Source organism: Monodon monoceros, unplaced genomic scaffold (genome assembly GCF_005190385.1).
Source record: "Monodon monoceros isolate NGI ecotype Baffin Bay Population unplaced genomic scaffold, NGI_Narwhal_1 Super_Scaffold_11, whole genome shotgun sequence".
Classification (NCBI taxonomy): Eukaryota; Metazoa; Chordata; class Mammalia; order Artiodactyla; family Monodontidae; genus Monodon; species Monodon monoceros.
The window spans coordinates 15112337-15124510 of NW_021703767.1; the positions used below are offsets into that span (position 1 = coordinate 15112337).

The 12174-nt window shown below is 38.2% G+C and overlaps 1 protein-coding gene across 8 annotated transcripts in view; it reads left to right on the top strand.

Annotated features, from left to right (window-relative positions):
- Positions 1-12174, top strand: part of GRIK1 (glutamate ionotropic receptor kainate type subunit 1) — a 419685-nt gene that overhangs the window by 252929 nt on the left and 154582 nt on the right. For 5 of the 8 annotated variants that reach the window (XM_029214401.1, XM_029214399.1, XM_029214396.1 and 2 more), the window contains 2 exons: positions 7144-7311; positions 10937-11194. The exons of 1 other annotated variant lie outside the window; for it this stretch is intronic. In XM_029214401.1, the coding sequence (XP_029070234.1) occupies positions 7144-7311; positions 10937-11194 (426 nt within the window). Of the gene's footprint in view, positions 1-7143; positions 7312-10936; positions 11195-12174 lie in introns of those variants that run through there. 2 more of the 8 variants (XM_029214402.1, XM_029214404.1) reach the window with 2 other exon arrangements.

The window sequence follows — 12174 nt, forward strand, 5'->3', positions numbered from 1 at the left end:
CTAGAGTCTGTCATATCAAGTGAAGTAAGTCATAAAGAGAAAAACCAATACCATATGCTAACACATATATATGTAATCTACAAAAATAAATAAATAAAGGTCATGGAGAACCAGAGGCAAGATGGGGATAAAGACACAGACTTACTAGAGAGGGAACTTGAGGATATGGGGAGGGGGAAGGGTAAGCTGGGACAAAATGGGACAGTGGCGTGGACATATATACACTACCAAACATAAAATAGATAGCTAGTGGGAAGTAGCTGCATAGCACAGGGATATCAGCTCGGTGCTTTGTGACCACTTGGAGGGGTGGGATAGGGAGGGAGGGAGGCACAAGAGAGAAGTGATATGGTGACAAATGTATATGTATAACTGATTTACTTTGTTATAAATCAGAAACTAAAACACCATTGTAAAGCAATTATACTCCAATAAAGATGTTTAAAATAAATAAATAAATAACCATTTAAAATGTTAGAACTTTGTATATATTCTGACCTAGCAATAAATAATAAATATATAAATAAATAAATAACAAAAACTTTAAAAAAAGAAAGAAATTGCCCATCCATCAAATAATTTTAACTTAAAAATTACAGATGAGTATTTATTTACTATTCTTTCAAAATAGGATCAAAGTAAATTTTCTGAATGAGAGTCTGCCAACTCGAGTTCTTTTTCTTAGAAAGAATAATCATAAATCATACCTGTGCCTGTGATATTTGTGACTTTCAGTCTCATTTTTTTTTGTTTTTTCTTTGTTTTTTTTCATTTCACAATGTTGATTCTTCCAATCTAAGAACATGGTATATCTCTCCATTTATTTGTATCATCTTTAATTTTTTTCATCAGTGTCTTATAATTTTCTGCATACAGGTCTTTTGTCTCTTAAGGTACGTTTAATCCTCGATATTTTATTCTTTTTGTTGCAATGATAAATGGGAGTGGTTTCTTAATTTCACTTTCAGAATTTTCATCATTAGTGTATAGGAATGCCAGAGATTTCTGTGCATTAATTTTGTATCCTGCTAGTTTACCAAATTCATTGTTTAGCTCTAGTAGTTTTCTGGTAGCATCTTTAGAATTCTCTATGTATAGTATCATGTCATCTGCAAACAGTGAAATCTTTACTTCTTCTTTTCTGATTTGGATTCCTTTTATTTCTTTTTCTTCTCTGATTGCTGTGGCTAAAACTTGCAAGGCTCTGTTGAATAATAGTGATGCGAGTGGGCAACCTTGTCTTGTTCCTGACCTTAGTGTAAATGGTTTCATCTTTTCACCATTGAGGTCAATGTTGGCTGCGGGTTTGTCATATATGGCCTTTATTATATTGAGGTAAGTTCCCTCTATGCCTACTTTCTAGAGGGTTTTAATCATAAATCGGTGTTGAATTTTATCAAAAGCTTTCTCTGCATCTATTGAGCTGATCATATGGGTTTTCTCAATTTGTTAATATGGTGTATCACATTGATTTGCCTATATTGAAGAATGCTTGCTTTCCTGGGATAAACCTCACTTGATCATGGTGTATGATCCTTTTAATGTGCTGTTAGATTTTGTTTGCTCGTGTTCTGTTGAGGATTTTTGCATCTATGTTCATCAGTGATATTGGCCTGTAGTTTTCTTTCCTTGTGACATCTTTGTCTGGTTTTGGTATCAGGGTGATGGTGGCCTTGTAGATTGAGTTTGGGAGTATTCCTCCCACTGCTATATTTTGGAAGAGTTTGAGAAGGATAGGTGTTAGCTCTTCTCTAAATCTTTGATAGAATTCACCTGTGAAGGCGTCTGGTCCTGGGCTTTTGTTTGTTGGAATATTTTTAATCACAGTTTCAATTTCAGTGCTTGTGATTGGTGTATTTATATTTTCTATTTCTTCCTCATTCAGTCTCGGAAGGTTGTGCATTTCTGAGAATTTGTCCGTCTCTTCCAGGTTGTCCATTATATTGGCATATAGTTGCTTGTAGTAATCTCTCATGATCCTTTGTATTTCTGCAGTGCCAGTTGTTACTTCTCCTTTTTCATTTGTAATTCTATTGATTTGAGTCTTCTCTCTTTTTTTCTTGATGAATCTGGCTAATGGTTTATCAATTTTTTTATCTTCTCAAAGAACAAGCTTTTAGTTTTATTGACCTTTGCTATGGTTTCCTTCATTTCTTTTTCATTTATTTCTGATCTGATCTTTATGTTTTCTTTCCTTCTGTTAACTTTGGGGTTATTTTGTTGTTCTTTTTCTAATTGCTTTAGGTGTAAGGTTAGGTTGTTTATTTGAGATGTTTCTTGTTTCTTAAGGTAGGATTGTATTGCTATAAACTTCCCTCTAGAACTGCTTTGGCTGCATCCCAGAGGTTATGGGTCATCATGTTTCCATTGTCATTTGTTTCTAGGTTTTTTTTTTTTTTCATTTCCTCTTTGATTTCTTCAGGGATGTCTTGGTTATTAAGTATTGTATTGTTTAGCCTCCATGTGTTTTTACTTTTTACAGATTTTTCCTGTAATTGATATATAGTCTCATAGCATTGTGGTTGGAAAAGACAGTTGATATAATTTCAATTTTCTAAAATTTAGCAAGGCTTTGTTTGTGACCCAAGATATGATCTATCCTGGAGAATGTTCCATGAGCACTTGAGAAGAATGTGTATTCTGTTGTTTTTGGATAGAATGTCCTATAAATATCAATTAAGTCCATCTTGTTTAATGTATCATTTAAAGCTTGTGTGTCCTTATTTATTTTCATTTTGGATGATCTGTCCATTGGTGAAAGTGGGGTGTTAATCCCCTACTATGATTGTGCTACTGCCGATGTCCCCTTTTATGGCTGTTTGTATTTGCATTATGTGTTGAGGTGCTCCTATGTTGGGCACATAAATATTTAAAATTTTGTATATTCTCTTGGATTGATACCTTGATCATTATGTAGTGTCCTTCTTTGTCTGTTGTAATAGTCTTTGTTTTAAAGTCTATTTTGTCTGATATGAGAATTGCTACTCCCGCTTTATTTGATTTCCATTTGCATGGAATATATTTCTCCATCCCCTTACTTTCAGTCCGTATGTGTTCCTAGATCTGACGTGTCTCTTGTAGACAGCATATATACAGGTCCTGTTTTTCTATCCATTCAGCAAGTCTATGGCTTTTGCTTGGAGCATTTAACCATTTACATTTAAGGTAATTATTGATATGTATGTTCCTATTACCATTTTATTAATTGTTTTAAGCTTGTTATTGTAGGTCTTTTCCTTCTCTTGTGTTTCCAGCCTAGAGAAGTTCCTTTAGCATTTGTTGTAAAGCTCGTTTGGTGGTGCTGAATTCTCTTAGCTTTTGCTTGTCTGTAAAGGTTTTAATTTCTCCGTCACATCTGAATGAGATCCTTGCTGGGTAGAGTAATCTTGGTTGTTAGTTATTCCCCTTCATCACTTTAAATATGTCCTGCCACTCCCTTCTGGATTGCAGAATTTCTGCTGAAAGTTCAGCTGGTAACCTTATGGGGATTCCCTTGTATGTTATTTGTTGTTTTTCCCTTGCTGCTTTTAATAGGTTTTCTTTGTGTTTAGTTTTTGATATTTTGATTAATATGTGTCTTGGTGGGTTTCTCCTTCGATTTATCCTGTATGGGACTCTCTGTCCTTCCTGGACTTGATTAACTATTTCCTTTCCCATATTAGGGAAGTTTTCAACTATAATCTCTTCAAATATTTCCTCAGCCCCTTTCTTTTTCTCTTCTTGTTCTGAGACCCCTATAGTTCGATTGTTAGTGAGTTCAATGTTGGCCCAGAGATCTCTAAGATTGTCCACAATTCTTTTCATTCTTTTTTCTTTATTCTGCTGTGCAGTAATTATTTCTCCTTTTTTCTTCCAGGTCACTTATCTCTTCTGCCTCAGTTATTCTGCTACTGATGTCTTCTAGAGAATTTTTAATTTCATTTATTGTGTTGTTCATACTGTTTGTTTGTTCTTTAGTTCTTCTAGGTCCTTGTTAAATGTTTCTTGTATTTTCTTCATTCTATTTCCAAGATTTTAGAACGTCTTTACTATCATTATTCTGAATTCTTTTTCAGATGTCTGGTCCCAGTGGCTTAGGTTGGTTCAGTGGATTGTGTAGGCTTCCTGGTGGTGGGGACTAGTGCCTGTGTTCTGGTGGATGAGGCTGGATCTTGTCTTTCTGTTGGGAAGGTCCATGTCTGGTGGTGTGTTTTGGGGTGTCTGTGGCCTTATTATAATTTTAGGCATCCTCTCTGCTAATGGGTGGCATTGTTCTTCTTTCTTGTTAGTTGTTTGGCATACGGTGTCCACCACTGGAGCTTGCTGGTCTTTGAGTGGAGCTGAGTTTTGGCATTGAGATGGAGATCTCTGGGAAATTTTTGGCATTTGATATTACATGGAGATGGGAGGTCTCTTGTGGACCAGTGTCATGAATTTTATTCTCCCACCTCAGAGGCAAAGCCCCGACACTTGGCTGGAGCACCAAGAGCCACATGGCTTAGATAAAAGCGAGATAACTGTGAAAGAAAGAAAGAAGATAAATATTTTTTAAAAAGTTCTTAAAGTAAAAATAATTCTTAAAAAATATTTAAAGTAATAAAAAAAAAGAAAGAAATAAAGAAGAGAGCAACTAAACCAAAAAACAAATCCACCAATGGTAACAATCGCTAAAAACTATACAGAAAAAAAAAAAAGAAAATGGACAGACAGAACCCTAGGACAAATAGTAAAAGCAAAGCTATACAGACAAAATTACAAATAGCAGCATACACATACATACTCACAGGAAGAGAAAAAGGGAAATATGTATATATATATATATCATTGCTTCCAAAGTCCACCTCCTCAGTTTGGGATGATTCGTTGTCTATTCTGGTATTCCACAGATGCAGGGTACATCAAGTTGATTGTGGAGCTTTAATCCGCTGCTCCAGATTCTGCTGGGAGAGATTTCCCTTTCTCTTCTTTGTTCGCACATCTCCTGGGGTTCAGCTTTGGATTTGGCCCCGCCTCTGCTTGTAGGTCACTGGCGTGCATCTGATCTTCACTCAGACAGGACGGGGTTAAAGGAGCAGCTGATTCGGGGGCTCTGGGTCACTCAGGCCTGGAGGAGGGAGGGGCACGGAGTGCGGGGCGAGCCTGCAGCAGCAGAGGCCGGCGTGACGTTGCACCAGCCTGAGGCGTGCCGTGCGTTCTCCCGGGGAAGTTGTCCCTGGATCCTGGGACCCTGGCAGTGGCAGGCTGCACAGGCTCCCAGAAGGGGAGGTGTGGATAGTGACCTGTGCTCGCACCCAGGCTTCTTGGTGGCTGCAGCAGCAGCGTTAGCATCTCATGCCCATCTCTGTGGTCTGTGCTGATAGCCATGTCTCGCGCCCGTCTCTGGAGCTCCTTTAAGCAGCACTCTTAATCCCCTCTCCTCGCGCACCAGGAAACAAAGAGTCAAGAAAAGGTTTCTTGCCTCTTTGGCAGGTCCAGACTTTTTCCCAGACTCCCTCCTGGCTAGCCGTGGCGCACTAGGCCCCTTTAGGTTGTGTTTACGCTGCCAACCCCAGTCCTCTTCCTGGGGTCTGACCTCCGAAGCCTGAGCCTCAGCTCCCAGCCCCCGCCCGCCCTGGCGGGTGAGCAGACAAGCCTCTCGGGCTGGTGAGTGCTGTTCCGCAGCGATCCTCTGTGCGTGAATCTGTCCGCTTTGCCCTCCACACCCCTGTTACTGTGCTGTCCTCTGTGGCTCCGAAGCTTCCCCCCTCTGCCACCCACAGTCTCCACCCGCCAAGGGCCTTCCTAGTGTGTGGAAACCTTTCCTCCTTCACATCTCCCTCCCTGAGGCGCAGGTCCTGTCCCTATTCTTTTGTCCCTGTTTTTTCTTTTGCCCTACCCAGGTACGTGGGGGAGTTTCTTGCCTTTTAGGTCTGAGGTCTTCTGCCAGCGTTCAGTAAGTGTTCTGTAGGAGTTGTTCCACATGTAGATGTATTTCTGATGTATTTGTGGGGAGGAAGGTGATCTCCACGTCTTACTCTTCCACCATCTTGAAGCTCCCTTATCTTTTTTTTTTTTGAGTGGAGGGAAAACCTGAAGCACTCACAAACCAATGTAACATATACAAGTTTGCTAAAATCCTACAACTGGCCTTAGGTAAGGAATCACTCAGTGGTGATAGTAGATGAAAGTAATCTACTAGTTATAAGTATTCAGCATTCTATGGGCACCAATTCATATGTTTTTTCAAAGGAAATGAGGTTTATTGGTCAATCAAGGAGTAAGTTAAGCAGAGGCCAGCTAAGAGCCTCTACTGTATGTTCTGTTTCTGTTGATAATCCCAGGACAGCTCTTAAAGTATATTAAGAATATGCAGTTAATAATACTTAAATTGCCTCTGTCAACAACAAAGCCAGAGCTGAATTCTCTGATGAGGCTTTAAGTGCTGATACTTTGTATTGTTGCTTGTGATGAGGTCCTCATTTTTAAGATATCAGAGGCTTAATGCATGTGTTTGTTGAGTGGGGGAATTTATTTCTCCAGAGACAGGATACAGGTTTGCTTTGGGGCAGGACCAGTTTCTCAAAACAAAACAAAACAAATGTAGAACATAGTTTTTTGAATCTGCCCATGCACTTTGGAAAGTTCTAGCATATGACCCCAGAATTCTGAGCCACAACGAAGAAGAGATATTTTCATTTTGAAAAGATTGCCTATATGACTCATTTTGACTCTACTCAACTCTGCATGATGCTTCTGGAGTCTAGAATGTCTGCTTCTGAATAGCAGGAGTTTCATTCTAAGGAAGGATGATCCTACCAGGATACAACTGAAATTGTGCTTAGGTCAACCACAGAGTGATTCATGTCCAAACTGTAGAAAATCATCCTCCACCATATTATCAGTCATCCTTTACATGGTAGTAAATATTTAGAGTTCATTCACTGTCTGATAGGTATTACACAGTCCAGTATTGGATTTGAAATCTTAAGCACATGTATGGAATTTTATCTGCATCTGACACATGCTGATACACTTAACTTTTAACACTGCTTTTGGGATCTGTTCTGACCATTCCTGCTTTTATTCTTCTGGGTCTTTTGTTTGTATCATTTATATTCTTCTTTTTAAAAAATGCACATGAATAACGTAACTAATGCTTCTCATGCATCTCTTTTGCTTCTGCAGGAGGAATTTTTGAAACTGTGGAAAATGAACCTGTTAATGTTGAAGAATTAGCGTTCAAGTTTGCAGTCACCAGCATTAACAGAAATCGAACCCTGATGCCTAACACCACATTAACCTATGACATTCAGAGAATTAACCTTTTTGATAGTTTTGAAGCCTCACGGAGAGGTAACTATTTTCACACTTTTAAAAGCTTCTTTGGGTGATATGTCTGCTCTACAAGTCAACTTCTTTTTGCTACCTGCTCTTTTTCAAAGTGGACATCTCTGTGCAAATGGGTTTGCAGGAACTATCGGTGACAGATGTCACTGTCCAGCACAATCTGAACCATCCTAATGGATGTTGCCTAGCTCTGTTTTCTGGGCCTTTCTGATTAGCTTAGCCTTCAGTGCCCTCCACTCTATGATTAACTGGTTCAGCTGTGAATGGAAAATGTCAAGCTTGATCTGTTTTTCCTTCCTGAGGCTGAGATATCACCATGAAATTGTACAGTGCAGTCAAATAAACTTTGTGGAAGGTCATATGCACTTAGCATGTGGAAATGCCCACAACACACAGAATTCACAACCTGAATCTTAACAGGTTGTGAGCTACTGGGTTTACCTACCATCCTCTCAAATAATTTTCTAACCCTTTTCCACAAGATCATAGAAATGTGAAGATTATAAACATTGAATCATTATGTTTTACACCTGAAATGTTATAATGTTATATGTTGATTATACATCAATTTTAAAAAAGGAAAAAATTAAGAAAAAAATTAATGGAACGGTACAAGCAATCAAGCAAGCAAGGGACTTGGGGTCAAAGAAAATTAAACCTAGGAGAACAATCTCCGCATTTGATTCCCTTTTGCATCTGAACAGAAGACAAGTTCCTAAAAAGTAATCTAATTTGTACGCAGGCTGAAAGGTTTGTCTCATGGAAAGAGTCCTTGGAAGGGTGGGGCTTGTTTACACATCCTTCAGACACTTCCAAGATGACTCTTTGAAGCCACATTTGACATGCTTGAAGGCTGGCCTCTAACTAGGGAGTTGTTGGACCTCCATACAGGAGTTTGTGTGGGTACATCACCCCAGAATAGGAGGGGCTCTTTCTCTCCTAGAGGAAAGCTTTGCCCATCAAACACACACAAGTAAATGGAATACAATGAATGCCATGTTCATGCTGATTTCTAAGTAACTAAATATTGATTGTTTCCACATAGAATTAACCCAGTTTGGATTGCACCTAGTAGACTCTTCTGCAAGATTCTTAGTGTCCTTTACAAAAAAAATGTGAAACTTATTCTCCTGGGAGCACAGATGAAAATGGAATAGTATAATGATTTTTTTTTTTTTTTTTTTTTACTGTATGGCATGATCTTAGTATAAGAATGTTTTATTTTCAAAGATGGATGGAGTTGTAGGTACTATACAGGTCAGAGTTGTCTATGACAAATAATAAAATGCTATGTTTATACAGCACTTTAAAGTTTACAAGGCATCTTCACATAAATTATCTCTATGTGTTAGATCTTTATCTTCCTCTCTCCATATCTCCCTTTCTGTGTCTCTGTCTCTGTTTCTCTGTCTCTGTTTCTCTCTGTCTCTGTCTCTCTCTCTGTCTCTCTCTCTCACACACACACACACACAAAACATTGTTGAATAAATACCCCAGAAAGCCAACCACATTTAAAATCCAAAGCGTTTTTGTGACCTGAAGTACCTGTCATACTTGTAAATTAAACACCCCCAAAACTTCTTAAAACTGGTAATTTGCTCGCAAACAGAATTCAAAAGGATTGCTTTTTTGTGAAGTAATATTAGCATCCCAGAGCTAAATATTAGCAGGAATCTCAATCCACTGCCTACGCTAGATGAAGTAATAGTTCATATACTTTCATGCCCTCATTTTTTCTTGCTAACCAATGAAAGCACATCCAGAAAATGAGCTTCTGAGGACAGTTTTCACTTCTAGCTCTTAATATAGAAAGTTATGTCTTCATACCTCATGTGATAATTCAGTACCGAAGAGCACAGTGTCAGAAAGTTCCTTGTGAACATTTGCTGTCCCACAGATATTTGAAATATGGCTCTCAAATATTACTTATTAATTTTTCTCTCTAAATCAAGTCAGATAATTTTGACAAAGCCATATAATTTTAAACTTATTTTTATTTGTGTGATGGTGTTATGATAAAAATTGACAATTTCATTTAAATATTTTGCTATTATTTAATTCAAATATTCAACTATTGTTTCTTGGCAGTTCCAAATCCCTTTAAACTAGAATTAAAATGTAAATTTGAAATGTTTTTACATCTATATTTAATGCCAGCATAAATTTATGCCAGCATAAAATGAGTAGGCACTGTTTTACATTGTTATAGAAGATAATCTGTCCCAACATTTCTGGAAGGAAATTTGGTTTATATGTATCAAGTGACTTAAAAATATCAATACCCTTTAATTACAGATTTCAATCTACTCAAAGAAAATAATGTAAAATTTAGAGAAAAATATAAGAACTAAGATAAGTGCTTATAATATTACTTATAATAACCAAAAATTAGGAGCAGCTTAAATATTCAGTATCATAGGACTAGTTAAATAAGTAATGACATACTCATGGATTAGGCTATTCTATGACACTAAAAATATACTTTTGCAGAATTTGTGATGACTTAGGGGAAAGGGTGTGCTTTTACCATTAAACTTAGTGTTAAATACAGAAAGCAATGTATCAAACTGTATCTATATCGTGTTCAATTTTTTAATAAATTAGAACACCAAACTATGAATAGATATTATCCCAGTGATGGAATTTCAGAGCCTTTTTTCTTCCTTACACTTTTCAATATTCTAAATTATCTCAATGTGTGTATATAATCTTATAATGCAAAAAAAAATAAATGTTAGAAATTAATTTTTATGTACATGTTGGCTGATATTGAAATAGAAAGAAGCCTGTCCTTGAGCTGGGTCCCTGGGCTCTGGTCAGTTCTGCCATTGTCCAGTGGCCCTGACTCACTTCATTGCCTATGACATTAGTGGGTTGGAGAAAATGTCTTCTAAGATCCCTTTAAGCTATGCTAATCTATTATTCTATAATTAATTAGCTATCAGTATCACTTAACATTCTTTAGCAATTTTTCAATATCCTGGACCTCCTTTCTGAGTTTTGGGAAGGACTGGAACTAAAGTACTCTGCAGCCACCCAGAGAGTCTTCTGAATTCTCTGACCCATTAATACCTTCATTGCCACATTGCCAGCTGACAGAACTTGATTTATATGACATTCACTTGGCAAATGGCTTAAAGAATAGCTCTGAGTGCTTCTCGGTAACACCACACCAAGCAAGAGATTTAGACTCCATCTGATTAAAAGTAATGAAGTGAGGACTTCCCCGGCAGTCCAGTGGTTAAGACTCAATAATTCCAAGGCAGGGGCTGGGGGTTCGATCCCTAGTCGGGGAACTAAGATCCCACATGCCACGTGGCATGACCAAATTAAAAAGAAAATAAAAAGTAATGAAGTGAGACCAACAACTCATTTTTGTTTGCAGGGAATTGGCCTTGTGATGTGTTGCTAATCATTTCTCCATTTACATCTCTAATATTTAGTATCTCAGGAATATTGGAAGCTGGATGAAGCATATTTCCTCAGCATACAGATGGAGAGTGGATAATAGTTTCCAATAGCGAAAATAAGGAGGAACCATGAAAGGGAAGATTAAATTCACAGAACTCTCTCTTTCTCTCCCCTCTTCCCTGCTTTCCCTCTCCACCCCCTCCTTGTCTGTGGACATCAGCATGTGACCAGCTGGCTCTTGGTGTGGCTGCTCTCTTTGGCCCTTCCCATAGCTCCTCTGTCAGTGCTGTGCAGTCTATTTGCAATGCTCTCGAAGTTCCACATATACAGACTCGCTGGAAACACCCTTCAGTGGACAACAAAGACCTGTTTTACGTCAACCTCTACCCAGATTATGCGGCTATCAGCAGGGCGGTCCTGGATCTGGTCCTCTACTACAACTGGAAAACAGTGACTGTGGTGTATGAAGACAGCACAGGTATGGGACTCACACAAGCCCCCACATGGCCATGTCTGGTCTGGAAAAAGGGAACCAGAATTTGCTACAAGCCTTGACCCATCAGGCAGAGTGCATGAACATGTTCTTTTATATGAAGCTAATTGAGTATTCTAATTGGGAAATGCCATGTGTAGCTAATTCCTTTTCCTTTTGGTGAGTTGACCCTTTCTGATGACCCATTCATCATCAAACTTAAGGCACTTTTTTAAAAGAAATATCACCTTATTAATATATGTTGTAATCTAATCTGAATATTAAAGATGTAATATAATGTATCCAACTCTGTTAAGACTGACCACGGCTCCATTCTTAAATAATGCAGAGAAAGTTTGAAATTGACCATGAAGTATGATTCCAATTCAATAAGTAGCTGCATAAATGCCTTGAAAAGTTTCTAAAATACATACACAGAGGAATAATGTTAGAGGTTGTATCAATAAAATCTGACCATTTCATGGGAAAAGGACTAAGAACCCCAATAATGAGCCCTTAGTGAAGCTTGCTTTGTTCTGCCTGCTTATTTTAGGATGAAGGACAGACATGGGGTGCTCAGCACCTCACTAGACATTTCTCTCTCTCCCATTTGAAGTTTCTCTCACTGGCGCCTTCCCCCTTTGCCTCCTGTTTACATTTTGAGGTTTGTTGGAGTTCCAGATCCCTTTTATTCAGTTAAATTCTTCCAGTGACTCTTCACTGTCCACATAGGAAAGTCCAATTCTAATTTAAAGCTCTTCACCATCTAACCATTTTCATCTCCATTAACCCAGGCACCAACTGCTCTATATCCCTGTACTGTTACATCACTTCTTAAATACCCCCGAGTCCATCCCTACTCTTTCTTTCTGAGGCTGGCCCCTCACTTTGGATAATCCTCCACATAACCCCCAAGGTGATAAGCTCCCTCATTCTCCATTATCACGCCCAAATATCATTTCTTTTTAAAGCTCACTGAGACGACA